The 27,811-nt window shown below is 55.4% G+C and overlaps 3 protein-coding genes across 3 annotated transcripts; 1 reads left to right on the forward strand and 2 right to left on the reverse strand.

The window, feature by feature from the left end:
* Window positions 1–7: 7 nt before the first annotated feature.
* On the reverse strand, window positions 8–20,138 carry COCSUDRAFT_47508 (hypothetical protein; the record flags this gene model as incomplete). Its single annotated transcript, XM_005647627.1, has 54 exons — window positions 8–345; window positions 492–678; window positions 814–1,022; window positions 1,149–1,342; window positions 1,573–1,776; window positions 1,950–2,122; window positions 2,270–2,461; window positions 2,633–2,836; window positions 3,015–3,161; window positions 3,300–3,386; window positions 3,515–3,738; window positions 3,908–4,169; window positions 4,365–4,427; window positions 4,461–4,703; window positions 4,813–4,917; window positions 5,029–5,193; window positions 5,339–5,472; window positions 5,646–5,781; window positions 5,949–6,083; window positions 6,258–6,426; window positions 6,611–6,806; window positions 6,932–7,049; window positions 7,169–7,330; window positions 7,432–7,611; window positions 7,834–8,100; window positions 8,238–8,344; window positions 8,509–8,659; window positions 8,872–9,161; window positions 9,473–9,672; window positions 9,809–10,016; window positions 10,174–10,270; window positions 10,373–10,495; window positions 10,601–10,783; window positions 10,953–11,093; window positions 11,373–11,647; window positions 11,904–12,049; window positions 12,300–12,480; window positions 12,634–12,814; window positions 12,956–13,126; window positions 13,354–13,532; window positions 13,793–14,057; window positions 14,272–14,384; window positions 14,609–14,740; window positions 15,015–15,306; window positions 15,519–15,703; window positions 15,904–16,059; window positions 16,460–16,639; window positions 16,834–17,001; window positions 17,211–17,415; window positions 17,686–17,904; window positions 18,039–18,187; window positions 18,417–18,678; window positions 19,157–19,388; window positions 20,056–20,138. 54 exons carry the CDS (start codon window positions 20,136–20,138, stop codon window positions 8–10), a joined length of 9,768 nt encoding a protein of 3,255 aa, XP_005647684.1.
* Window positions 20,139–20,333: 195 nt separating this feature from the next.
* On the reverse strand, window positions 20,334–23,535 carry COCSUDRAFT_23770 (rab GDP dissociation inhibitor protein). Its single transcript, XM_005647628.1, has 11 exons — window positions 23,416–23,535; window positions 23,278–23,340; window positions 22,996–23,103; window positions 22,691–22,863; window positions 22,440–22,583; window positions 22,130–22,265; window positions 21,747–21,926; window positions 21,499–21,585; window positions 21,256–21,385; window positions 21,019–21,121; window positions 20,334–20,852 (listed from the first exon to the last, which is right to left on the reverse strand). The coding sequence occupies exons 1-11, from the start codon at window positions 23,500–23,502 to the stop codon at window positions 20,735–20,737; spliced, it is 1,329 nt and encodes a 442-aa protein (XP_005647685.1). The 5' UTR covers window positions 23,503–23,535; the 3' UTR covers window positions 20,334–20,734.
* A 153-nt stretch (window positions 23,536–23,688) lies between these two features.
* On the forward strand, window positions 23,689–25,630 carry COCSUDRAFT_53521 (hypothetical protein). Its single transcript, XM_005647629.1, has 5 exons — window positions 23,689–24,145; window positions 24,340–24,416; window positions 24,542–24,629; window positions 24,752–24,821; window positions 25,012–25,630. The coding sequence occupies exons 1-5, from the start codon at window positions 23,859–23,861 to the stop codon at window positions 25,165–25,167; spliced, it is 678 nt and encodes a 225-aa protein (XP_005647686.1). The 5' UTR covers window positions 23,689–23,858; the 3' UTR covers window positions 25,168–25,630.
* Window positions 25,631–27,811: the final 2,181 nt, after the last annotated feature.

Raw genomic sequence — 27,811 nt, forward strand, 5'->3', positions numbered from 1 at the left:
GCAGCGCCTAGAATGTCATGGGGGGCGCGCCGAGGCCGACAGGGGCCAGGGCGGCCTTGTCTGCCAGCGTGTAGCCGGGCAGAGTAATGGCGCGCGCGCCGAGCACGCTGCCGACGCCGAAGGAGGAGCGCTTCTGGTACACGACCAGCTTGCCCTTCTTGTGCGAGGCCAGGTGGCAGTACACGAGCGCGTTGCGCGACACAATGGCGTTGTCCCCGAAGGAGGCCAGCTCGTAGTCCAGCAGCCGCGTGCTGTCCAGGTAGGCGCCCTTGCCGATGGTCATCCCGCGCAGGCTCGCGAACAGGTTGTACCAGGGAGACGCGCGCACCGCCTCGGCGAAGGGACCTGTTTGCACAACCGACACGGGTCTCAGCGCCGCAGCATTTTGATACAGTACATGCATGGCTTGGGCAGTAACTGTATGGCTTGGACAGTGAATGATCGCTGCTCAGGATGGATCTGGTGAGGGGCTTGAGGGAGAGGGTGCTCACCGAGGGGCATCTCGGAGATGAGGACGAGCGCGCGGCGGAAGGAGAGGGAGTCGTACATGGAGAAGCCAGCGTGCGGCTCCAGCTTGCCGGTGAATGACCACTTGGCGGCGGCACCCAGGCTGCCCAGCAGAGCTCCATACATCGTCCACAGCGCAGACCCGGCCACCAGCGCACCAATCCAGGAGCCCTGCACAGCCATACTCGCCTCAGCTTACGTATTATGCTATGCTGTGCTGAAGTCAAGGAGCACACTCAATGCCACTGCAACAAAGTGTGGGCATAGTTGAATGATTTTGGGCTCATGGAGGGGAGAGACAATCACCTGGGAGCCGAAGATGGCGGTGGTGGCGAGGGCGGCAACGATGGTGGCGTAGGTGGCAAGGGTGGTGATGCCGAAGGCCAGCAGGGGCTGCACCAGGGGCCACGAGGCGAACATGAGCTTGGCGCGCGAATCGGTCGGGCCGGCCGCCTTGTCGGAGCCGCTGCTCTTGAACACCGGTGTGGCTGGGTTGCCCATGTACAGCATCTCACCTGCGCACACACAAGTTTGTCTGAGTATTTAGATGCAACACAGCCATACATGTTCACACAGCGGTGCTGAGGAGAACAGAAAGCAAAGGAAGCTGTGCTGACTTCGACAGACAGCTAGGTAGGTACCTGGCAGCTGCGCGCCAGCCAGGGAGGCAGCGCCGGCGCCGAGGGTGGCGCTTTTGCCGAGGGTGGTGCCGGGCAGCGCAACGGCCGCGGCGCCGATGAGGGAGTGTGCCTCGAGTGTGACCGGGGCGGTGACGCTGCGCTCGCCGTCGATCGCGTACGTGCACACCAGGTTGGCCATATCGCCCACGTGCACCCTGCAATGCACACCGGCCCAAGTCAGTCTTGTTTTCTCCTCACTGGCTCTAAACAGGCTCTGTTTACCACCGCTCAGGTCCCACCAAGGGGAGTATGAAGACGGACCTCTTTCCTCTTTATACTCCCTTTGGTCCCACCATCATCTCTACCAAATTCTTACCAAATTAGCAATGACATGGACAAAATGCTGATGACATTGAGTCTGAGGGGGTGGGATGGCGTGGCGCACCCGTCCTTGATGGTGATCTGGTCGGGGCAGAGGGGCAGGCACATGCCGAGGCGGAAGGAGACCCAGTCGCCGACGGTGGCGCCGAGCGCGCGCAGGTACACATTCATGGCCCACGTGCCGCTCAGCAGCGTCATGAAGCGCTTGAACGCCAGCTCCACCATGCGCGAGGCCGTCCAGATGCGCACACCCAGCACGCTCTGGTGCCTGCAGCATTGCACAGATTCCCACTCAGGTCGCCACCTTGAAGCAATCTGTTGTGAGTCCCCAAACAGTCATATCCGGACCAGAAGAGGCGTAACTGTTTTTCCTCTGCCTTCCTTACTGCAAAAAACCACTTACTACGCAGAGAATTCATAGCATTTGAGTGATAGGGTTACCTGTACACGCCCGGAGAGACCTTGCCGGCAACCTGCCACTTGAAGAGGACAGAGGCGGCGGCCAGGCTGGCGCCGAAGACTGTCATCGACAGGGGCACAGCAATGATGGCGGCCACAGCGAAGACGGGCGACAGCACAGTGCCGAGAGCAGACCATGCTGCAGGCGCTCCAATCTGCGACCCAGGCAAACTTGCTCGAGAGGTCTTCAATAATGTGTCCAGGGTCACCATCGCACGCGTGCAGCTGTCATTGAGAGCACACGATTTGAGGCCTCCTATTTGACCAGAGATATTTAGTGCAATGCAGAACAGAGCATTCACCGGCAGGAGGATGGGCAGGGTGGCAGCGTAGAGGGGGTTGAAGAGGGCGGCCAGGGCGAACACGGCGAAAGCGGCCGGGCACAGGGCAATGTGCGCAGACAGACCCGCTGCAGACAGCACAGTCCCCAGGATGCCGTACGCCACAACTGCGCACACTGTCGCCACTGCGCCAATTGCCCACAGGCCCGCCACCTGCACCATGGGGCAGGCACAGAAACTGGACGCCATCTTCAATTATCTGGGTTCACCTTCTCAAAATTGTTGCAGGGATCAGGAATATATTTCCTAGATGGGCTTGCACTCAACAGTCATTTAAGAGGGCAAACAGCACGCTGTACACAGACTAAGGGAGACGAAAAGTACCTGGAGGCCGGCTGTCTGGGCAGCGGTGAGGTCAGGGCTGGCGAGCTGGGTCTTGAGCGCGGCCAGGACTGGGGCCTTGCCGGCGCGCTTCTTGGGGTCGGCTGGGCCGGTGGCCTGAGGCCCGATGCTGGCACCGGACGGCAGCACAGTGCCTGCCTTGGCCATGGAGAAGGGCGCCAGGCTGCAGTTGTCCCCAATCATAATCTGCATCGCAAGCCCCAATGCTGTCAAATTCCCACTCTTTCCACTTCTTCCCAATTTGAGGCCGTCACTCTGCAGATGCTTCATGGGCATGGTATGCATGAGGGAGTGCCTGGCTGTGCATGTTGGATGGTGAGGGGTAGGGAGAGCGACGGTGAAGCATGCGGGTGCAGGGGCACACCTCGCTGAAGTGCAGCTGGCCGTCCCGGAAGAAGTGACCGATGATGGTGGAGCCCTCGTTGACAACCACGTTGTCGCCGATGGTGATCAGGTCAAAGTCACACACGTCCAAAGAATCAATGTAGCCGCCCTTGCCGATGCGGGCTCCCTGCAATACATTGCCCCCACATTTCTTGGGTGTCCCAAAAATTACATGCAGACGTCCAAGTATGGCAGTGGTGGTCTGTGCAAAGGGAAAATTGCAGCATGCGCAAAATGGAATTGCTAAGGCAGGAGGAAAGCTCACCAGCGCCCTGTACCACCAGGTGAGGAAGGGGGTGCCGCGCAGGTGCTCGGCAAAAACAATAGTTGTCACATGGACCAGACGACTGACCTGCACCACGCAGCAACATCACCTCAGCCCCTGATAACATTGATGACCTCAGCTCTGCTCCCATGTTGCTCGTTGCATATTGAAGTAGTATGTAAGAAAATCATCAGTTCTCAAGTGAGATCACGCACCAGCCACCAGCGGGCAAACTCAAGGCTGAACATGGGCAGAGGACGGTTGGCGGACAGCTTGGGCTGCAGCAGGCGGCTGGTGGCCACGCAGGCCAGGCACAGCGCCACGCCCACGCACAGCCAGATGGCTGGAACCACCAAAACCACTGCAAACAAGCCACCGACGCTGGCCGCCGCAGTCACAACCGACAACGCCGGAGCCCCAATGACCGCCAACACAGCACCTGCAGGACAGAACACCATCCTAAGCCTACTGAACCCCATACGTCATGTTCAGGCAACTATGCTATGTGGAAACCAAGGAGGAAAGCGACACGAAAAACTTGGTGTTAATCACACAAACACATGAAAAAAGTGAGATGCAGATGCAGGAGCATGGAAATGCGAGCGCACCTATGTAGAGGACGCCTGCAAAAGTGAGGGCGCCCCAAGTGCTGTTGGAGGCTGCAGGGGTCGTCTGCGCCTTTGTGGCAGTCGCCGTGGCCGCCTTGGGGGAGGCCGAGCTCGACACAGTGCGCGCTTTAGGTGGGCTGCCTGCTGCGGCGGGGGCCGGGGCGCTGGCTGCGGGTTTGTCTGGCACCGCCGCCGCCTTGGCCGCTTTCCTCTGCCTCACCGCGCTGGCAGTGATCGAAATCTCGCCCGCTCCATCTCCACCCTGCCGTGCATGACCAGAGTTTGAACTGTCTGCTACGAACTCCTCCAATCACATTACAATTGCTTGTCTAATCAAGCAGACATTGCAAACACTTCCCCAGATGGCATCCATTCTGCAATCTTGTCTGCAGGTGGATACCACTGCCAGCATGCGCACTAATCGCATCTGAGCACCAGGGAAGAACAGGCGGGGCACCTTCTTATCGCCTGCCACTGCCTGTTGCGCCACCACATTGCCCGCAGAAGCCGCCTCCGCCTTCTGTGGCACAGCCACAGCACTCGGGGCCTGCACCTTCTTAGAAGCCGCCTCGACCTCTGGAGCGGCCGCCTGCGCCTGCGGGGCAGGAGCCTCTTCTGCAGGCGCGCTGCCCTCGTCTGCGGCGGCACTGTCATCTGCAGCGGCGGCCTTAGGCGCCGAGCGTCCACCCTTAGATCCGGCCTCTGCCGCCAGCTCACGCAGGGTCGCCACTGTGAGTGTGCCGATCGTCTCCAGGGGAACCGGCCGGCACAGCTTCTTCTGCATCACCGCCCTCACCTGTGCACCCATCACTTTGTCATGCTCCTGCTGAGAACAGCGTTGGTGGCATGCGGCATGACAACAGGGCTGTGCAGCAAGCAGACAGCTCAGGATATGTAAGGCGGACCTCCATCAGCTGCATGCTGTCGATGCCGAGTGCTGCTAGGTTGTCGTTCTCGCCGACTGCGTCCGCCTTGAGGCCCATCAGGCTCAAGACCGCCTCTACCAGGTCCTGCGCAGTCACACAACATCTTCAGAGGGCGAGTCTTCCACTGCATGTGATGAAGAAGGGCTTGCAACTTTACATGTCTTCTGCAGCATGGTGGAAGGGCAGGGCGCTCACAGTGTCCTCTTCTCCGTCGGCGGAGTTGGACCCGACGGTCTCTGTGGTGGAGCACATCAGCGGTGTAACCTCCTTGCCGCCCAGCAGGCAGCTGGCCAGCACGCGCAGGCAGTCATCCACCGGCTGTGGCAGCAGCCACTCAAACACGCGCCCCACCAGCTTACCCTGCAATTACCAATCCCCAACACATTAACAGGCATTACCGGCAAGATTTCAAGTACTCAAAAACATGTCTAAGTGTGCAGTGGGCTTTCTTGAAGGTGAATCCAAGGCCTGAGAGGTGATGGGCGGAACTTGAGGAGAGAGGCACCTTCAGGATCTCGGCCACGTATCCCACGTGGTCGACGGGGCCCCACGCCAGTGCAAGGGCTGGCAGGCCTGCTGCCCGCCTGGACATGCAGAGCATGTCGCACACGCTGTTGGCGTACCCGTAGTTGCCCTGACCTGCGCGCGCCACAATGAATCCATGCTCAGTCCCAGCACAGTATACAGATGCTTCTGCTGATGTCTCCGCAAGCTGCATTACTTACCTATCACACCAGGACTGCAGATGTATATTGAAGGTGCCGTTTTAGCTGTCACATCAAAGAAGGGGATGGGGAACATTCTCGACGCACCCTCGTTTCCGGTGGAGGAGACGACGGAGGAGAAGATGACAAACTGCTCCAGGTGGGGCAGCTTCTGGGACACCTTGTCCAGGTTGAGCGCGCCGTACGCCTTGGGAATGATGGGCGCGTTCCAGCTCTCACCCGTCTGCGCACAGTGCTTGACATCAGCATGCAGCCACCCACAGAGTGCAGATGAGGTCATTATGCAGCTGGCTTGTGAGTCATGCTCAGGAAGCCTCAGAGGGTAAAATACATAGCAATGGATGGGTACACAGAGAATGTGTTCCTATGAACAGAGAAGAGGGTGGTCACCTGGTTGGACATCCAGCGGTCCTGCAGGATCATGGCCAGGTGGAAGATGCCTCCCACGGGCGCCATGCCCTCCGCCAGTGCTACAATCTGCTCCGTCTCGCCCAGGTCAGCCACGTCCAGCTTGGACACCTCAATCTGCACCGTGAAATCCAACACACGTCAGGCAACTGAATTTCACCCTTGATTGAAGCACAGATATGCCTCAATGTCTGCCCATGACACTTCAGCAGGTGAACAAAAGGAGAGATGTTGCTCCAAAGGCTATGTCATGATAGCTTTAAAAACGTGCTGGTGTGAGAGAAGGCTGACCTGGACGCCGCGCTTCTGCAGCATCTGGACGACCTTGCGCTGGCCGCCGGTGCGCATGCCGCGCTTTGAGGTCAGCACGAGGTTGCGCGCGCCGCGGTTGCTCAGCCACACTGCCAGCGCCAGCCCAAAGCCTCCCACCCCTCCCGTGATGATGTACGACCGGTCCGACCTGTGAACGCAGTTTCACTCTCAAGCCTCCACATAAGGACGTAAGAAAGTTTGTTGAGTCTACACCCAGTGTCATTTATTCAATGAGGTAAGTGTTTCCTTTTCACCAGAGTGAAAATGTGTCTGCTTGCGCGTGGAAGCAAGCAGAGCAATCGCAGGGGGGCCAGGGAAAGAGAGATGCGCACTTGCAGAAGAAGACGGGCTTGGCAGCGGGCTCGTCTTCAATGGCAGGCGCTGCGGTGGCCTCGACGGCCTCCGTGCCCTCCTCCTCCTCTGCCTTGGCGGGTGGCGCGGGCCACTTGAACACCGCCTTTGCGGCGAGGGCCTCCTCGGAGTCTCCATCGGAAGCCATCTGGATGAGCACCTTGCCCATGTGGGTTCCTGCAGGCAGCACACTCATTGTATCAAAGCATGCAAGATTAAATACAGAGAACCCCCTTTCCCAAAGCAAAGAAGTTACAGGCAGAAAGTAAGGCCAATGACTGAATGAACATTAGGTGGCGCACCAGCAGCCATGAATCGAAAGGCGTTGCCAGCCTCCTTGCGGGAGAACTTGTTGAGCGGCAGTGGCACAACCTCGCCGCTGCTGATTCCGGCCGTTAGCAGCGCGTGCACCTCCCATGCCTGAACCAAGGCAAGTCAAGTTGCTTCAATAGCTCAAATTACCAGCAAACATATTGAAAGTGCAGGGTATTCTTCCAGTACACCTTGCTGGAATATGTGATGAAGCCAAGAGTGCCCACCTCTGTGATGTTGCTGGGGTCGTTGGTGATTCTGTCCAGGTCAATGCCCTCGAAGGCAACGTTGCGGAGCATGGGCCTCATGCTCAGTGGCGTTCCCTTCAAAATGTCATACTTTCCAATCTCCAGCAGTCGTCCGTTGTCTGCTAGACACCTCACGGTTGCCTGCACACAATCCACAATCACATAATGAGCACATGCATACACCCGATGCCTCCGATGGAGTAGCTCCATAATGCACTGGAGTAAGAACAAGAGACACCCACCTGCAGTTTGTCATCGGCGAGGGAGTTGAGAGCGAGGTGGACGCCGGTGCCGTTGGTCTGCCGTTTGACGACCTCCTCAAACGCGCACGAGCGCGAGTCACCGATGTGGTCCTCCCTCAGGGTCGGGAACGCCTCCAGCAGGAAGGCGCGCTTGTCCGCAGTTCCACACGTCACAAACACCTGCCACAACCCATTGCGTGTAAATTTGCCGCATTCAGCACAGATCAGCATTTGACAAATTTCTGATAGACAATTAAAGGGATATGCAGTACTGGCATTCTTCTTTAAATGAGTCACAAAGTCCCACACAGACGCTTAAGAGGCCATGAAATTTGCAGAGCGATAGCAAAAAGAATGTTATAGGCGAGAGGCTCTTCAGGGCAAGAATTGAGCGATGCCCACCTCGCAGCCGCGGTTGAGGCAGATGCGGGTGGCGGCCAGGCCGACGGCGCCGGAGGCAGAGTGGATGAGCACGCGGTGGTGCGGCTGCAGGCGGCCGCGCACAACGAGTGCGTCGTACGCCGTCGCGTACGCCACCGGCACGGTCGCGGCCTGCGCCAGGGTCCAGCTGTCCGGAACGTCCCAGAGGGCGTGGGGCTTGGAAGCCACCATGGTCGCGATTGAGTTCTGGGGCGTCATGCCCATGATCCTCTTGCCGCTCACCTTGTCCTGCACCGTCCCCACCATCATGATCAGGAACAGCGTAGTTGTAGTAGTAGTAGTTCACCATATTGGTGGGCAGCTGTTAGTGTGGCTCTTCAGAGAAAAGCTCAGCAGGAAGTACGAAGAGTGAGCAGTATATTCACTTTGCCAGAGAACTCGAGGCCAATCTGGTTGCCTCCGTTGGCGTGGCTCATCAGGTCCTTGCTCAGCTTGCCGTATGCCAGCATCACATCACGGAAATTCAGAGACCCTGCGCAGCACACCAGCCCATGTCACAAAAAATTACACAAGCTATTTTCATGATTGTGCCTTGAACCCGCAAGCATGTTAGGTTCCCCACTGACAATCTCCATCTCTGCATTGGGAAACAGCAGGGAAGGATTTAGGTTTAGAGGCCTAGAGGCAGCTGCGCACCGTATGCAACATTGCACTCCACCAGGCCAGGCGGCGGCGCCTGGCTGTGGGCCCAGAAGAACGAGGAGATGTCGCCGGGGGACACAATGTCAAGGTGCACCCCGCACTTGGGTGCCTTCTCGAGCGCCGCCGCATTGTCCACCTCGTTCAACTGCAGCCACAGAACATCCCATGTGTCAAATTCATGCTACGGTAACTTGCCTCTAGAGCGCATGTCAAAGCATTTTTGGCACAAAGCAAAATCATGCTTCGGGGGTTCAAAGCCAAGCCCAGATGCTGATGTTATGATTGAAATCGAGGTTGGTTCAGGTCCTTCATAAAGGAGGTGATAGAGCGCTGATGGAGAAGGACAGGTGCACCCACCTCTACAAGGGTGTTGCGGAGGGAGCCGTGCACGCCATTTTGAAAGATGTTGTTGACGAGGTCCATGCGGCCGGCAATGGCCAGCATCTGCTCTGCGGTCAGCTTGGGGTCCGGCTTGGCGGCTGGGCCCGCGCAGGAGGTGAGCGCGGAGGAGGGGTGGTGCGCGTCGAGCATCCAGCGCAGGTTGTCGCCGTGCGCCTCCAGGCGGGCACAGTGGCCCAGGCCCAGCACACCCGGGTTGTCGCGCAGGTTGCCGTGCAGCCACAGCCTCTGCTCCACCTTGGCCGGCTCTGCGCACGCATCGGACACCCACGTCAGTCGAGACCTCCCCATAGTTCCACATAGTTCCCCTCATGACTGCCAAGTATCTAAAGAGGGAGATTGGATTGCCTTTCATCTTTAACGTCACTGGCACGCCAGATTGGCCACTATCGTCTCCCAAGGCATGGCAGCAGAAGTGCGCTGGTGGTAGGCAGTTAGAATTTCCCGGAAAGCTGGAGTTTTAAATGGCCAGTTCCAGGAAGTCGGCTGCAGAACGTGTGCTTTGGGGCTAAACAGAAGAAAGGCAGGCAGGCTGCATAAGTTGGGGGGAGAAATGTACCTGCAGCCTCCTCGCCCTCGGCAGGGGCGGCCTCCTTGGGTGCCTCAGGGTCGACTGCGGCAAGGGCGTCGTTGTACTCCTTGAGCCAGCCCTCCATGTGCTCCTCGGTGGCCACCAGGGGAGGCGCCGCGAACAGCACCGGCTCCGGCACGCTCGGCAGCTTGCGGTACAGGAACAGCGCGCCTGACTCATGCGGGCACCTGCGCGCACAAGTCACCATGTGTTTCACATCCAACTTCTCGCACATGCAAGGCTGTGGTACATGGAAGGCCACAGCGTCAACGGACACTCTCACTCAGCAACCAGTTTGCTCAAGCACAGAGTGGGGCTGCGCACCAGTGCTCAACGATCTGGGTGAAGCCGGCCTCAGCCCAAAGGCGGTGCCAGCGCGGCTTGGCCATCCAGAGGCCGTACTCACGCTCGTCTGTGAACTTCCAGGTGCGCTCATCCAGACCCCACAGGCATGTGGTGAACGCTGCGGTGGTCTCGTACAGCAGCAAAAAGCCCCCGTCCGCCAGGGATGCATGCACGTTTGCCAGCGTCTCTGCATCGCACCAAACATGCATTCAGATTTGCCCAGCCCTGTAAGTCTCTTCCACATCAATCTGCCCCGCCAGCTGACTTTAAAAAAGAAGTGGATACTTTGCTTGAATTAGCATTATGGCAGGGAACAGCAGCGGTCTCAAAATTCAAGTGCTCACCTGCCATATTGTCACATGTGTGGACGGCATTCGATGCCAGGATCAGGTCGAAGGGGCCTCCCAGGGTGTCAGGTGCCGGCTTGTTGACATCCCATGTCTGCAAACATTCCCCAGCAGTCAGCATGCAACTTCACCACATGCAGAAAAGCACCATCAGTCGCGTGAAGAAGAGATTTGTGCAGCAGAAGCCAATGCTGACCTTAAATTCCAGCTTGGAGTTGCCGACCATCTGCAGCAGGTTGGGGCCAAAGGCAGGGGTGATGTCAGTGGCTGTGTATCCGCGCAGCTCCGAGAATGGGCTGCGGTCCAGCTCAGCAATGACCTGTAAATGTCACCACATGATGTCAGCATCCCCTGCCATTTTCTGACGGTCATGTCAATACAGAGAATTGCTGAAAGAGAGTGAAATGGGGGTGTTTGCTCTGACCTGGCGTGTGAAGCCTCCAGTCCCGGCACCAATCTCAGCCACAGTGAAGCCGGTCTGGCCCTGGTTCTCGCACACGATGTCCAGCATGTGGGAGATGTGGCGCGCGTGGAAGCCCTGCATCAGCGGGTCCTGTGCGTACAGCACGTTGTGCTCCGCGTGCTGCACGATGGCCTGAATGGGGTTCTGCACACCACCACACAATTTGTCAGTTGACTGCACCCACTTCCTCATCACTTGGATGCTGCAATGGTGAACAAGTGCCCTCAAAGTGCCAGCTAGGACTACAGAGCAGAACGGCATCTTGCTTGGCAACTGCCAAGATCACACAGGACTGTCGGAATTGAGAGCTCACCTCCATGGTAGTGGCGGAGGCCTCCTCAGCAAACAGATCGCGGATGAGGCGGGCCAGGTGGTGCTTGGGGCCCGACAGGAACGCCTCCAGCTCCGCGCCCTCCGGCGCCGGCTCCTTGAAGTCCTCCAGCATCACCAGCACCTGTGCAAACGAACACAATTGATCAACGCCCTCTCACTTACCTCAGTGCTACCGCCACCTGCTGTGCACCCTGAATTGTCTTCTGCAATTCGAATGGTGATCTTGCTGGGCATTCGGTACCTATTGTAAAGACATTGGTAGAAAGCAGATGAATGCCCAGGTAGCAAGGCATCAGGCAAGCATATTTCGAGCGAGGGAGGGGCGATGCATTACAACTAGAGTGGCGCTCGCTGCGCATGCATGGGGCACCATTGATGCAATAATGGGCCCCAGGCTCACCTTCTGCAGGTGGTCGGGCATGCCGTCGGCAGAGGCGGCGCCGTGGGCGATGATGGCAGGCTCGACCAGGGCCTTAATGTAGCCGCGGATCTGCTTGTAGTAGGCCAGCCGCTTGGCGTCCTTGTCCAGGTTCTCGCCGTAGGGCAGGAAGTCCATCTTCTTGAGCAGTGTCTTGTAGTTGATCGGCCGGCGCGGCGCGGACGAGAGCTCCACTCCAGCAACCTCACACAACTCCGTGCGGCACACGTCCACTGGGGCATCCACGTCCACCATGACTGCGCACACAAGACCAAATTCAGTCTCTGTGCATTCATGCTTCCTCCATCCCTCGTGGCCTTCCCTGATCAAGTATTCTCACTGATTGCTGGAGAGTATACAAGCTGCTAGCAGGCAGAAACGTAATGGCTTGCACCCTCGCCATATTCATGCCTGAGTGTAAAAAATTACAGTCCCAGGCGCTAGATACTTCATTGTCATGAAAACACAGTGTCTGGGGCTGCTGGCAGAGTGCAAAAGGGCAGGCAAATGTACCCTGGGAGCCAGCGGGGATGGCTGGGCTGGAGTCCAGGATGGCGAGGTGGCGGATCTTGGTAGGGATGCGCAGGTTGTAGTCGGCGCTGCCCAGCGCGCCTGCCTGCAGCATGCCGTCCAGCAGCCTGATGAAGCACCCGTCCCACCTGCACCCACCATGCACACCCTCAGCCTCTGCTGAAAGCTTTTCTTGAATTTTCTCATGACGGCCACAACTGTGTGGAGCCAAGCAAGCAAGTACAGGAGACAGAACCGAGCCCTGGCAGAAGAGTCTGCATGTATCACAGCACTGTCTTGATAGCGCGCATCAGTTCACAGGGCTCATGCAAACACCAGATTCAACTGGTACTGAACATCACCCTGATGTCAGAAGGGAGGTGAAAAGAGTATGTTTACCTGAGGACAACGGCCTTGCCATCGATGTGGCGCTTCTCGACCATGCGGAAGTGGGGCCCGTACTGGATGCCTGCGCGCGCAACGTCCAGGTAGAACGTGCCAGCGTCAACAGTGTCCAGGGCGTTGTACGGCCACTCAACCTCCACCTTTTCAGGCTCCGCCTCCTCCTGTGCTTCTGCATCTGCACACCAGCAGGCCACTCTTAGGCAAAATAAATAACAAAGCTCACCGTTCACTGAGAAGGCTGGTAGAAATTCATGCGGGATGGCAGGGATGTCTATGAGAGCTCATAACATGCCGTCAGAAACCATGCATGCGGGGGAAGGATGCACACCGGCAGGGGCAGCGGCCTCTGGCTTGGCCTCCTCTGTGGGAGCGGCAGCCTCAGCCTCTGCAGGTGCGACGGTGTCGGCGGGTGCCTCCGCCGAAGCTGCGTCACCCTCCTTCTTGGCGGGCGCGGGCGCTGAGCGCGGCTTGATGCGCCCCTCTGCAATGATGTCCGTCTCTTGCAGCACCTGCACAGAGAATTTATGACCTCTAAAATTACAAACCCTGTTATTTCAAAGTTTCTGCAGTCTGATTCCTCTAAGAAGTCTTCAAATAGGCCACTGCTAACAGAGCTCGGTGGTAGGTATCAGATCGGCTACAATGGGCACCTGGAAGCGGTGGCTGCGGTCAAGCAGCACAGAGAGGGTGACATTCTCGCCAGGCTGCGCCTGCACGGCCTGCACGATGGACACGTCCTCGAACACCACCGGCAGCTCCGCCATCGTCTTCTCGTGCTGCGTCGCCAGCGCCTCCCACGCCGTCACCAAGTATGACGTTGCCTGCATGCAACACACTCATCCCTTATTCTCTCCACTTTCAAATCCTATTTGAACAGAAACGCTACAGTTTCTGTCTGAGCATGTCTGCTTTGAACAGCATGAGGTCCAACTGGTGCCTCAGGGTCCAGTGGATGAGAATTTCTTGTAATTACCCCAGATTACAATTGTGCCGGAGATGGAGCAACAAACAGACAGGGAGGTGCATGGACAGCCAGACAGAAGCGCACAGGCATGAGGATGCGGCCGTCGACGACGTGGTCGGCCAGGAAGGCGTGCTCGCCGCCGAGCTTGTAGGTCTTGGTGAAGCCGGAGGAACCGCCAGCGCTGGTCCAGTCCTTGGACTTGGGCAGCGGGTAATCCGACGCATGGTCCCACGACACCAGCGCCTCACGCACCACGCGCGGCACTGCAGCAGCAACATGCACACAAGCCTCAGAAGCTGCCTCAAAGCCATCATATTGATAGACCATTTTGACTTGGGAAGGTCTCAACCCACCCTCATGTGACTTTGATGCTTCTATGGCCTTCAGAACGACAATTCCAAGATGAACCTGGGATTCATGCGTGATTTTCTCATTGGCTGGTCCATGGATGTCTCATGGAAGACTACGCGCTCATGCAGGAGTGCTAATTTCAAGGGTCAGGATAAAATAGTAAGGGGCGCACGCTCGGGGGTGGCTGATGGCGCGGGAGTGACGGAGGTGGACCAGTTGATGGCAGCGCCCTTGCGCCAGAGGTCGGCGATGGCGGCCTTGAGGGTGTCGACGGCGCTGTCGCCCTTCTTCATGGTAGCCACGTACTGCAGGTCGCTGCGATTCTGGCGCAGGGGCGAGCGCATGAGCGCGTGGGGACCTATCTCCAGCAGGATCACATCCTTGGGAATCTTGGAGCACGCCAGCCGGAACTGCACGCGGCTCGCGTAGCCGTGCGTCTGCGCCGCCACAAGCACAGTGAGATTTGTTCGCTCGACATTTGCCACCCACTGATGAAATCCATTGGCTGTGCACAGTGTGTTGCAGCCTAAGCCGGCCTGAGCAGAACTTGTTCTTCATCCTATAGGCAAAGCACCCAGAAAATGGTAATTAGGTTCAGGCGAGGGACTATCTATGTTCTGAGGCATGCAGATGTTATTTGCAAAAAAATACCTGGTAGGCTCCGGAGCACAGGCGGGCCTCTGGGCTCTCATCGTCCACGGCGTAGGTGGAGGACAGCCATGTGGCTGAGCGCTCCTTGGGCTCTGGCACAACCTCCTCCAGCGCTGCAGGTGCAATCAATGGCCTCTCAACAACGGTCACTCATTTGCATCACACACTGCACAGCTGTCTACCGTTCTGGCTGCCAGCAGTGAAAGGAACAAGAATGAGATAGTTGGAAGGCTGGAACCAGAGAATGTAAATTAGCAGGAAATTCGCTAATTCCAGTCATCCTCGACAGAGGCAGTCTTGCAGTGCTGGGCACGGGCAAGGATGTGAGCATGCTCACCAGCCTGCAATTCGGGTAGGTGGGACTGCAGGACAGGGGAGTGGAAGGCGAGGCCGCGAGTGTCCAGCTCGCGCACAAACACACCCTCCGCCTTCAGCTGCTCCAGCAGCGGCTTCAGGTCTCCCTCCGGACCTGCACACAGACACAGCATGAAGACGGTCAGCATATATGTGTGCTTGACTCTGCGTGACAAACTTGGAACATGGGAAGACACCTGAAAAAAGGGTACAGATGACGGTGCTGACAGCACTTTGATGCGTGATGCCCCAGATGAAGGAGAGCAACCTCTGAAGAGAATCTCCCCACAATGCAGGGACATCAAAAAGCAGGGGACCGTCATGTGCTCCTTTTGCACGACTCAGCTGGAATACGCCTATAACCCCAACAACGGGGAGGGAATGCACACCTGAGAGGGTGGTGGAGGTGGGGGAGTTGTCGCAGCCGACGACGCAAGAAGCCTTGCCGTGCTTGACCAGGCGTGCCTCAGCCTCGTCAGCGCCGAGGCCCACGGCAGCCATGAGGCCGCCACTGATGCCGTGCTCGGGGCACATGCGGCCACGGTGGTACGCCACCAGCACGGTCTGCTCGCGCGTGAAGCAGCCGTCGCCGTAGCCGCACGCGATCTCGCCGGCAGAGTGGCCCAGCACGCCGCCGGGTGTGATGCCGTACTCCTCACGGAGCACATCCACCAGCCCAATCTGCGCAATGCAAACCCCTTCAATTTCTTTGCACACCACAGCTTTGCATGTCAATTTAATAGGCTGTCCCATGGTCATCTGGTGCCTTCCGGTCCAGAGGAGGCATTCTCTCCCTTCTGCTCTTCTGTGTCGAATAACCTAGAGAATCCTAGCTGGCTTTTTGAGAGCACCAAACATTTGACATAGGATGAGGATACAGAATGATGGGTCACCTGGACGGATGCAAGGCCAACGGCGGCCAGGCGGGCCTCGCTAAAGCCGTCCTCCTTCTCAAAGGCCTCCAGCAGGTCGAGGCCCAGAGGGGTGAGCACGGAGGCACAAATCTTGATGCTCTCGCGGAACGTGGCGTTCTGCTCGATCAGCTCCCTGCCCATCTTGGGCCACTGGCTGCCATTGCCTGTGCCAAACCACCAGTAATTGTCATACCCAAGCTGCTCCTGCACCATGAGCTCTATTGCGACCCACAAACATGCAACTTGTAAGCAGAATTGTTGCCGGGAAATTGGACTGTGTCATGCTGCAAGAATACAGGCAAAAGAAGAGGCTCGGGAGGCAGTCAAGTTGTGACTGCTGTGCATAAGACCTGAGAGCGCGCACCAGTAAAGACAAACCACACGGGGGGCGATGTGGTGGGCGCCTGCGCGGAGCGCAGCTCGCCGTCGATGAGGGTGCCACGCGTTGACAGGCGCGCAACGTTCCCTCCCACGCTGTTGGCCAGGCGCCGCAGCGGGTCCAGCACTGACTTTTCACCACCTGCGCTCAAAATTGCCAATAATCATCAGTAAAATTAGCTCAAAGGATCGCCCTGGCACAGGCTGGCAGGGCCGGTTCAAACACTGAGCAGTGTGCCCAGTGGTTGATTGGGTCTTGCTTGGCTCTGGCGAATCCAACAAGGAGTAGGATTTTGGCAGCCTTTACTTGCAGCTTGTCTGCAGACGCACCTTGCCTCTGGCAAAAAAAGCGTATAAAAATAATAAGATAAACCCTCAAAGGATCTGTTATATAGCACCTCCCTTGTGTCCCAGTGTCACTCACCACTGCTGCAGTGTTAACACTAGTGTGCTCTAACACAATTCACGGCAGTTTGTGCAGCTGCCACAGCTAGGAAGACATAGCATTTGTTTGCACAGAAGTCCGAGTCAAGCATGCACACCTGGCAGGCCCTGCAGGACCTTGACCAGGTCGGCCATGCCCTCCTTGGTGCGGGAGGCCAGGGGGATGATCGCGGGAGTGGCTCCGCTCTTAGCGTCAGCCTCCTCAGCGCCCTCCTCATTAATTGGTGACACTGCCTCGTGCGTGTCGCCAGGGCTCAGCAGAAGGTGGACGTTGGAGCCTGCCATCAGCGACAAAAATCTCAGCATCTCGCATTCTGATCGGTCATATCATGTACTAGCAACACGGCGCTTGTACAACGCTTTAAGAGCCCAAGATAAGCTCCCAGATGCCCATTTTCAAGCTGCAGCGGTGTGCATGCAGGTGCGAAGCCATCCACAGGATGAAGGACAGGCATGAGGAAGAGGAACGCACCACCAAAGCCAAAGTTGGAGAGAGCGGTGATGCCCTTGAACTTGGTGGGCTCTGTGACGACCTTGAGGATTCCATCCTTGAGGCCGGCGTTGTTGGGGTTGGGCTCCTTGAAGTGCAGGTTGCCAGGCAGCGTCTTGTGCTCGTATGACAGCAGCACCTTGATCAGCGCTGCACCAAGAATATGCCATTGTCAGAATTTCTTTCGACCCCAATCGCTCACATGCGTGTCTGAACAATAGCTGTAAAATTCCTAATAATTCCATCTGCACGGATCATTGGCAACCTATAGAGCACAGCTGGCGACATGAATAATCCTGAAACTGACAGACTGGGCACTCTGCAAATATGGAGAAGAAGCAGGGCAAGTGCGCACACACCTGCCAGGCCGGAGCAGCCCTCGCAGTGGCCCATATTGGACTTGACGGAGCCGATGAGGAGGGGGTTCTCAGCGGTCCGGCCCCCGGTGCGGCCGTACCACTCCTCTAGCGCGCCCAGCTCCTGGCCGTCACCGGCCACTGTACCGGTGCCGTGCGCCTCAATGTAGTCCACCGCTGACGGCTCCAGGCCAGCCTTAGCGCACACCTGTATGCATGCACACACATGCTCAGCATCCACACACCATTGCCAGTGAATATGTTGTATTTGAGGGTGGCAAGCTCATCCTGCATCTCTTGAATGCTAACAATCAATGCAATAATATTCAGGGATTGGCCATCCCCAAAGGTGTAATGGTGCATGCCATGGATGAGCACGTCCGAGGCTCCCTTGGTCCACAATGTCTTGTGTATCGCAGGATGATGTTCCTGACTAGGAGGGAATAATAAGGGAAAAGACATGGGGAGCGGGCAGCACCTCCTGGGCAAGGGCCTTCTGGGCAGGGCCGGAGGGGAAGGTGATGCCCTCCTTGGTGTGACCGTCGTTGTTGGTGGCGCAGGCCAGCACGCGCGCATATGGGTGGCGCGAGGCCCAGACGGGGATATCTGACAGGCCCGTCCGCCGCAGCACCACGATGGCAATACCATCAGAGCGCGCGTAGCCGTTGGCCGACGCATCGAAGGATTTGCACGTGCCCTGCGCAGGACAATGCTCTTAGCACCAGCGCACAATATTTGCCGGGCACATTGCAGCAAAGACGTTGGCCTGTTCAGCAAGGTACTAAGCAGGAAAGGAGATGCAGCAATGTGAAATGAAGAAAGATAGCTCACATCTGGAGACATCATGTGGAGTCTTTGGAAGGCGATGGATGTCTGCGGCCGGAAGATTCCAGAGGCACCACCGACGATGGCATAGTCGATGCGGCCGCTGTCAAGATCGGAGATGGCATCGTTGAAAGCCATCAAAGAAGAGGAGCAAGCTGCGCAGAGAGAGGCATGCTTCTGTCAGAGATTGCGCTGAAGTCATGTCATGCACATTTACTGACAACACGACACCAGACATGCGAGAGACATCTGTACACATTTTGACTCCTGTGGTGACATGCACATCCATCACACCATCTTTTGACCAGACAGGCAGCCAACTACTGTCTGAATCAGATTATGCAACAAGAAGGCCAGGGTAAAAAAGCCACATGGAGCACCCACCTGTGTCGATGCACTTGCTGGGGCCGCGGAAGTCAAACCACCAGGACAGGCGGTTGGCAAACATGGACTGTGCGCAGCCTGACTGCTCGTAGCCCGTGATGCTGTCGATGTCTCCCAGCCATTGGGCGTGAGTCTCTGACCCACAGGCGCCCACATACACTCCCACCTTCTCGCTGCCTCTCAGGGCGCTGAAATCCACACCGGCGTCCACCCAGGCCTCATAGGCAACCTCCAGCAGCTTCCGTAGCTGTGGGTCCATTTTCTGTGGACAGCACGATCATATCAGCCAAGCTCTGCTGCAGACAGATGGGAACTGCCATTCAAAAGTTCAGGGAGTAGCAGGCACCACCATGAGGAGATGTGGACCAAGTATTTATACACATTAGCAATGACATCGGCGATGTCTTCTTCCTGTCAGTTCCTTGCACCGCATCGGTGCTGTTCCATAAAACAAGGCTGTCATGTGGGCACAGTATATTCAAACTTGCAAGTCCTGAAAATGCTATAAACATGCAGCCTAAAGGCAATCAAGCTATTCAATAAACTGAAAAGTAACAAGAAGATAGTATCTGGATCGTGCAATTCACCCATGCTCCATAAATCAGTGGTCCCTGGACTGGGGTGCATCCTTTCCTGGCCGATTTGAAACTGCTTCCCTTGGTCCGAAGACCAGATCGACCCTGCATTATATTTACCACTTCTGCCGTAATGTATTATATGTGACTGAATTGCCCACGAACCTGCGCCTGCTTGCCGTGGACTGAGAAGAATGCCGCGTCGAATTTGTCAAAGCCTGGAGCCTTTCCAGACCTGGGCGGCAGACCCTGGAACCCGACTGGCCATCTCCTGTCGTCACAGGTGAGCATGTCCGTCCCGTCCATGAGGTTGCTCCAGAATTCCGCTGGCCCATTTGACTCGGGAAAGCGGCATGACAGGCCGATGATATCAGCCATGGTGCCTGCCGCTACTCCCCTGCATGTACCGAAAATCTGAGCATCCATCCCTCTCCTTTGGTAGCTGGCAGATGCACTTATGGCTTCAGGGTACGCTGCCCAGGAGGTCTTTTTTGTTGAAGTACGTCTCAGGTCTCAGCTTGAGCGCCAGGGCTAGCGTGCGTCACAAACAAAAATTGTCTGCTGCGTGCTCGGCAGCTACTGCTGATATGTATTAATAAGTTCTGCGGCAAATTTTGCTGCAGATCCAACCTGAGGGCAGTAAAAAAGCCTCAAGGCGGCCGAAGATAGTTTGAATCGATGTCCGCCCGACAGCGCACGCCCAGACGCCCTCTTCCTCTCTCGCCGTGTCTTACGATCACTAGGTACCCACTTTTGTAACTCTCGTTCTATAGGATGGCCGCGCAGCTGGGTGCGCCCCGAAAAGGTGCAATTCGCTGAAGCACCAAGTCAAAAATTTGCTAGAGCTGGGGCTGGGGTGTTTAAAGTGAGGGTTTCAATCCTGTGACTCACGCGTTCCATATAAAACCCCCAAAACCTATCTCAGTCTAAACTTTATCCACAGATACTCTTGGTGGTGTGGCAAGCATGCTGATAATCCCTTCTTCTGGGTCCACTGCAGGCGCGGCTGACCAGCAAGCAAGCACATGCACAGCATGATCGATCACTGCCAGTGTGGCACACACCTGCCCGCTGCAGGGGCTGTAATCATGATCATCATGCTGATCACACTGGATGAGCCCAGGGAGTGGCTACTGGCCGGCTTCATAGCAACAATGAGCCTCCTGATTGGCGCGCAAAAGTGCAGTCCGCACCTGCCGCATTACGTCCATGGTATGGGTATGCAACAAAAGCAGCAAGTTGCAGCAACTTTGTTTCAAAACTTCAGGCCTGCACACCTGCAGCTGCGGCAGCCAGCGCTTTTACAAATCACTAGTTGCCAGTGGCGGCTCAGCTCAGCAGGCTGCTCTGCCACCGTCTACTTTATCTGATTGCCAGATCCTTTTACCAAAAGTTTCCTGCGAATCCTTTCTTCCAATTTGCAGTGTGGCTCAGAATGATTTCAACAAGGAACACGACAAAAACATATCACACCAGCGCTGCTCATCCTCATTTATAGCATCTATATACACAGCACATATCCAAATAAGACTCATTCAGCAGTGACACAAAACATCCACTTCTGGTTGCGTTGATAAACTGATAGCTGCATATATCTTTTATACAAAGGACACTGGCAGATACTCCAGGAGAGGCTTGATGCCCCCTGGCCGCTCCGCTGCAGCATGTAGCATCAGCATCCATTAGAGCGCCACCCAACACCTCCTTTTGAAGGCTGCAGCAGCTAGGCACTGCGCGCCGCCCTCATTGAGCTGCCTGGGAGACGTCCTTGGAGGAAAGGTCCAGCACCTTGCCGGTGATGCGCGTGTACATCTCCAGAATGTCCTCCACGGTCGTCTCAAAGTGGGAGGTGGCATCGTACCTGCATCACATGGCAGCAGTTCTCATCATGCCTCCCCATGCACAGGGACCAACAAGCACGATCAGCACTTAACGGTACCTTGGGCTGGCATATACATGACCAAAGGCCATGAGTAGTAAGAATAGCAGGTAGGTATTGCCACGCAGAGCTTGGGCAAGCAGCTCACCCCTTGGAGATGAAGCACTTGTCTCGCTGACCGCTCTCGAGCGGCTCGTAGACATCCACAACGTCCACAAACTTCTCATCAAAGGGTCCCAGCAGTGCCAGCCCTGCACAGAGATTAAATAACTCTCATGAATACTGTAGGCAGCAGAGACCATTCCCATGCTGGATCATACTGCGCACTCAAAGGTTGCTGCCAATGTGACTGATGTCGTCAAGATATTGGGGGGGGGAAACACACCGGGCGCCAGCTCTGCTTCGGGATTGCTGGTCTCCACTGTGGTGCTGACAAAGGCGAGCCACTTGTCCTTGGGCACTACGTTGTGGGAGGCAGAGCAGGAGAAGACATAGATGTCCGACCTTCTGTTCACCTGCAGAACAACAGCAGACGCCTTCACACCCTGCCTTCTGGCTAAAAGCGCACAGACTTCCATGCCAGAGATGTGCCACCGGAATCGCCTCAAAACTAGAGATAGGTTTGTACCTGCTTCTGTGGGAGGATGATCTGGGCAGATGCTGAGTTGTTGGTGTTCGGTATCGGGTGACTCAATATGCATGCTGCCCTCACAACCTGCAGGGACAACCAATTGGTTTAAGTCAGCTGCACTAAGATAGTCAATACCAACACATATATCGATCCTGTCCAGGCAGCCTATCAAACAAATGGTCTGCCCCACCTCACAAAGCAGACATACAATATTCTTAGACAGCTTTTCAGTGAAGCCCACTCACCCTGCTGGTTTTGCTGACTTTGTCAGGAAAGTAGCTCGGGTCGCCGACCACCAGCTTTGCCTTTGCTGTCTCGCCATCTGCCGTCACACCCACTGCCACACCGTTCTCATAAGCCACCTGCGCGTCTGGCTTCGACAGCATGTATGTGCCGCCATACACCGCACTCAGCCGCGCAAACGCCTGCGCAGCACCAACCCATGTTCTTGCAACAAGCAACTAACCAACCAATCTACCCGGCACAGCATGGCGAGAGCACGGCGCGCTTTCAGCACAGTTGATAGCCATGCAGAAGCCAATCTCGGCCAATGCAGGCACCACATGAGGCCTCGTGTGCTGAGTGGATTACAGCGGTGCATGGATCACACAAGGCGGACTGCAAATACCTGTGGGAGCTCGCCAAGGCCGTAGAGAGGGTAGATGTAGGGACTGCTGGTGCCCTCAAAGCGCATCAGGCTGTCATAGTAGAGCCTGATCTTCTTCACAGTTGCCAAGGCTGGCTCCCCCATATATGCATCATCTCTGCATGGCCCACAAGACTCCTTCAGGTCTGAAACTCAGCAATACACTCATCCAAGGAAACAAGAGAGCATAACTCCCAGTGAGTGCAGTCTTAATCTGGGGCTTCTAGACCCAGAAGGGATGATGCACAGTGACCCTGGACCCCTCAGTGTTCTCATGACCGTTGCTGCTCACCTGTGAAGGGCAATGGCATGTCCAATGAAATCAACGGTCATGGGATCCAAGCCATATTCCTTGTACAGGGCTGCCATGGGCATTCGCCGTAAGTCATACCCCTTCTGGGTCTTGGGATTGCTTTCATCGTACTCCTGCACGAACCTGCTCCCACACAGTCACAGCTCAGCATGCACTGTGTGCAGAGAGGTGCAGTCAATTTGCTCGAAACAGTGATCATTTGGAAGGAGATGCATTTTTCCCGGACGTACAGGAGGAAGTTGCGTAGCCGCCTCTTCTCGAAGAGACCGAGCAGCGGTGAGCGCAAGGCCTCGTAGTCTGTAGCAGGAACCTTCTCCACACGGCCCTTGTTCTGGACAAAGCTGCCATCCACGCCCTTGAACTCCAGGTACTTGGTCACGTCCGTGTGCACCAGCACTCGCACCTACAGAGAGACGCATGCCATTTCATTTCTTCTGTGCTGGCAAACAAGCCGGCAAACCAGTCTTGTCAACTTCAGCTAGGCCCCAGTATTCAGAAGTCCAGGAAGGGCGACACAGGAGGAGGGGTTACACACCAATTCGCCACTATTCATGATAAACTTGGGCACCATGTCCACGTTGTAGTCACGTGATGGACCAAGCGACTTGGGAGGCTGCTGACCAGGTCTAAACCGTTCGAAGAGCTGCTCAACAGACACAGATCCTTAGTTCAAGTCGACCTGTGGGCTACCATACTGTTGCAGCAGAATAGCACCCAATGGCTATCTTTGTTGTTGTCTATCAATAAAGAAATTCAACTTGACAGGACAATGGGAAAGACAGCATATCAAGCGTACGGGTACCCACAAAAATAGTACCTGTTGTAGGCTCAAGGACGCTGACTCCCCTCCATAATAGTTGTTGCGGTCAATGTGGAGCACCTACAGAATCACAATCATATCAAGAAAAGCACCAAGCCATTGATTAAATGAGCGCATCAAAACCGGAGAACGAACCTTCAGACCATCCACAGAAAGCAATCCGCTCAGAACGCATTCCTTCAGGCCTGTGCCCAAAACAATAGCGTCGTAAGATTCGTCCATACTGTTTTTTTACAAGTGCTCCCCTTGGACAGTTTCAAAAAAGCTGACCTCTAGTTATTGTGAAAAGAGAGAGGAAATTCTGTGCTGGAATGGCCAGGAGATATTCTCATAACCACTGGATGACTCTCAATTGATCGAGATCTTTCCTTCGTTTTCACCTTTTTCCTGTCTCCAATGGTGTTTATTCTTTGACGATATTCAGCACTTATTTTAGAAGCCGATCCTTGATCCTTGCTATATCCTGATAATTGGCTGATTCTGATGGAACTCAACGGCTAGTTGTTGATTTCTCTGCCCACATCTTCTGAATTTGCTCCAAGTTGGCTTTCAGTGATAACACATTATATCCTGCAGGAATGCTGACCCGAGTTGAGGCCGCAAACTTCTCGTTCTTACGCTCGATTGGCGCATTTAAGAGATGCGTGGCTTTGATAAAACCCTCCAGGGTGCATCTCATCCACAAGAAAACATTTGTGGCTGCATTTGGGGGCAATCGTAAGGAACAGAGCGTTTTTCAAGGATATGTCCAGCCAACAGCTCCGCCAAACCCTCTTGCCCACTCTCCATGGTATTTCAAAGTACCTATGGTGCTGATTGCGGTTTCACTGACTCTTAGACTCTTTAAGCGACTTACGCGTCCTGGGTAAGTTTACCGCCTTCTGCTGTATCCTCCTACGGGGCTTTCTGTCTGAGTCAGCGCTTGATCAGAAGTTTCACTCTGGTTCTGCTAAGCTGCACTGTGGATCCATGAGCAACTGTCATTCATGCAGATTTGGAACAAAGTTTAATATCAACACACTCAAATGACTATCCTTGTCCTGTGATTGCTTTGAGCAGCTCCTTGGATAGCTTGGAGGGACGAGGACTCATCAATGAGGAGCGGAACGTATCCAACAGTGATCCATTCTACGACAGTGCGTCGCTGTTGCTTTATTGCTGATACAATACCAGACTGCATTACAATCGCTGCGTGAGCTGTGTTCAGGCAGCAAGTCTGATGGCTGTGCAAAAAGGACGAGACCTTTCACTGCATCTGCAGATGTGATGAAAAATGTTCGCACTGTGCAAATTGAGGAGCTGAGCAAGGAGCAGATTGAAGCGGCTCGTCTCCGACGACGCCGAGACAGGTATATCCTTGGATGTGACTCAAATATAAACCGACTTCTTCTAAGCAAGCAAATTGTGACATCCTTAAGATTTGCATTATTTTATATGCATCCCGGAGCTGTATTGTTTGCCATTGGCGCAGGGATGTGGGAAGTCTGGATCTGGAGGAGGTTGAGTTGCCAGAAAACCATCCATTCGCTGTGAAGAAGAAGGTGTGTTTATCTCAATAAAGTCACCAGGTGGCATGCCCATTCAAAGACTGCCAATTTTGCAGTCTTATCCACCTTCTGGTCACTCCAAGCCCCTCACTGCAGTTGCTTCAAGAGCATTCCTCTGCTTTTGGGTATCATGGATGTTTCTGTTTGCCAGGTTAATTACAAGGGTGTTTGGGCTTTATTTCAGGTGAGCAAGGATGAGGAGGAGCTGCAGAATGCAAGGCTGAAAGTGACGCGCGGTCTGCCCCTGCAAGACCTGTCAGGCAGTCGCGGGTTCCCAGACTCCGAACCACAGCCTCAGCCACAGCCACAAAGATCACGGCGCCAACAGCGGGACAAGTAGGAGGCCCACAGAAGATAGCAAAACCCATGCCATTTGCTGCAGCCAACCTCTGTAGTCAAGCTCCGCTAGCCGCAGCTAAAAATGCATAACACAGATACTGCATGGGGCCGGCCTCAGAGACTTGTGGGACAGCCTCATTGGACGCGAGCGATCATCAATGAATGATATATTGCCCAAGCATTTCTTAGAATGCAGTTCTGCCTAGTTGAAGGTTGGCAGAGGTGAATGCAACCGGCGAATTCACCACTTGTGCACGCCTTGCAAGTAGATGGCTTGTCATAGGTTACTTTATTTCATGCTATTTGGATGACGCTGATTCCCCTGATTTGAGAGTTGGCTTTGGACAACTGACTCCTTGCGGCCTGCAGCTAGCTGGCTTGCAGTGCACTCCCATTTCATTTGAAGCAGCCCCTTTTGAGCACGATGATCCTTGCGGAAAAGCAGAGAAAAGGCTGACTCATTTTATGTGCCCTCTTTACGTTTGACTGTACACATGTGTTGCAATGCACGCATTGATCAACCGAAATGACAGGAAGTGCATTTTGATTCCAAGACCATTGTGCCACATATGAATATGTCTGGATAAGCACAGATGTAAACAGTTCCACATCGCATCTCAGTCCCTCTCTCGGTATGTGCAGTGTACTGCATCCTAAAGCACGCCTAGGTCTAACATAATGCAAGTCTTGTGTGCGTGTGGCCTTAATGTAGATACTTTGCAGATCTGATCTTTATATCATATATGGAGATCAGTAAATTACATTGAATGCCACACATACAATTATACACCATGGTACAGGACAGTTGGCGCCTAAGTACAGAAATTGCTGGGTCCGGTAGTCATGAAGGCTCGTACAAGCCGATAACATTGCAGGTCAACCTGTTCTGTTATGCGACAAGATCCTCCCAGACCCAGATCGTGTGCAGAAAAGCAATGGCCATCGCTCCATGATCAGTCCAGCTCAAACAGCACAGAGTCCTCGGGCGTGGCATCCTTGCCCGAATCCACAGCCGGCAGTAGAGGCCCACCACCGCTCATCAGACCTTGCTGCAGACACCTGTCAGGATCTCCTTCATGATCCCTGCACAGGCCACACACAATGATTCCAAAATCAAGAATCCCTATTTTCACTGAATGTTTGCGTCTCTTTGCCACAATCCTGTGTGCGAGCTAGAGTGAGAATCTTGGCTAAGCTGACCTGCAGGTGCTGCCGTCCTCGCAAGATTCGTGCGAGGCACGTTCGGCGTGGTGCACATGCACAGCAGTGTCAGGTTGCTGCCGCTCAGTATTATCATTAGCAATTATTCTGATGGGCTGCTCCGCTCTCCTTCGCTCCCCTGCAACCAGCAGGCACTCTGCTAAAATCCCCTTCTGCTCATTATTGTATGGATAAGAAATGCATGCTCTCACATGGCAGGGGGCAATTTCTGCAAGATGTGCCTTTGTGACAAATCACAGCAGTTTAGTGTGTTAGCAGGAGACAGACCTTGCATGTCTTTCCCAATGCCACCTATGGGGATCGATGCAGAGGCGGCCATTGGCAGATTGTCTGCCTGACCCATAAAGCTAAAAGGGTGCCCACTGGTGACACATTCCACACTGGTATCGGCTTTGATTGAAACAAACACATCCCCTGCACAACTAGACACATTTTGATCAGCCAAAGAGCACGCATGAGCAACAATTCCCCCGCCCCTTTATCAATCATGGGCTGTCGGTGCACAGACCCATGGCAAATTCCAATCATAGATGTCAAGGGTAGACTTCAATAATCACGTCCTCGGCATGCAAGGAATGCATGCCGCACCCTTGGACTCGTCCTCTGAGCGCTGCATGGCTCTGCGGAAGGCGTTGCGAGCGCCGATCTGGGGCGGATCAGTCATCAGCGCCTGCAGCCTGGCTGCCACGTCGCTCGCATCGCCAGAATTGGCGCCTGTCTCAGCTGCCTGATCTGGGCTGTCGGATGTGCTCATCTGGGCAGGAACAGAGTCTGGCTGCTGCAGCCAGAAGAACCAGCGCTCCACCTGGTGCCCGTCTGGCATCAGGCCAATTATCCCTGTCAAGACATACACATTTAGATCAATTTTGTGCTCAGAAGACCATGAGGATCATCCTCACTTTCCCTGTTGTATTCTGCACCTTGCGCTCATTGCCGATCTGCACCGCAAACAGGATCCCTTATTGATTGATACATATGCAAAGATGTGGAAGGAAGCCTCGCACCACCGACAAGCCAGGTGATGAAAGAAGCATTGAGCAAGGAAAACAAGGACAAGCCCAAGCACGTCAGGATGGGCCAGCCTCCTTTCTCGTTGGGACACATGTACACAGCTGACGGAATGTGACGCAGCGCCACCTTCGTTGTGGCCGTGGTGCCTGGACTTTTGCGCGGACAGGCGCTGCTCCACGACCAGCACACGTCCCCCATGGGCAGATGATAGCGCCACCGCTTGCGGGTCCAGGCTGATGGCCAGCTCAGCACCCGGCAGCGCAGCTTGCGAGCCAGACTGGTAGGGGAATCCCAGGGGCTGTGGTGCAGAGGGTGCGGGACGCTCCCACAGAGAGGGGTACGCTGTGCTCCTTGAAGAGGCCCCAGAACCTGGCGCGCCCTGCCCTGCCGGCTCGTGCGTCCACACCAGCTTC

This window comes from Coccomyxa subellipsoidea, assembly GCF_000258705.1.
Source record: "Coccomyxa subellipsoidea C-169, whole genome shotgun sequence".
In the NCBI taxonomy this organism is placed as follows: Eukaryota; Viridiplantae; Chlorophyta; class Trebouxiophyceae; family Coccomyxaceae; genus Coccomyxa; species Coccomyxa subellipsoidea.

What these genes read in the sequence shown, in the direction of transcription:
- COCSUDRAFT_53521 (XM_005647629.1), top strand. Translation starts at nt 23,859, where the DNA reads ATGCTGACCCGAGTTGAGGCCGCAAACTTCTCGTTCTTACGCTCGATT. An exon ending in AAGCGACTTACGCGTCCTGG is followed by an intron (nt 24,146 to 24,339) that starts GTAAGTTTACCG and finishes TGCTTTGAGCAG; the next exon opens with CTCCTTGGATAGCTTGGAGG. An exon ending in CAGTGATCCATTCTACGACA is followed by an intron (nt 24,417 to 24,541) that starts GTGCGTCGCTGT and finishes CTGCATCTGCAG; the next exon opens with ATGTGATGAAAAATGTTCGC.
- COCSUDRAFT_23770 (XM_005647628.1), bottom strand. Translation starts at nt 23,502, where the DNA reads ATGGACGAATCTTACGACGCTATTGTTTTGGGCACAGGCCTGAAGGAA. An exon ending in CGTCCTTGAGCCTACAACAG is followed by an intron (nt 23,104 to 23,277) that starts GTACTATTTTTG and finishes TCTGTTGAGCAG; the next exon opens with CTCTTCGAACGGTTTAGACC. An exon ending in AAGTCAGCAAAACCAGCAGG is followed by an intron (nt 21,586 to 21,746) that starts GTGAGTGGGCTT and finishes TTGTCCCTGCAG; the next exon opens with GTTGTGAGGGCAGCATGCAT.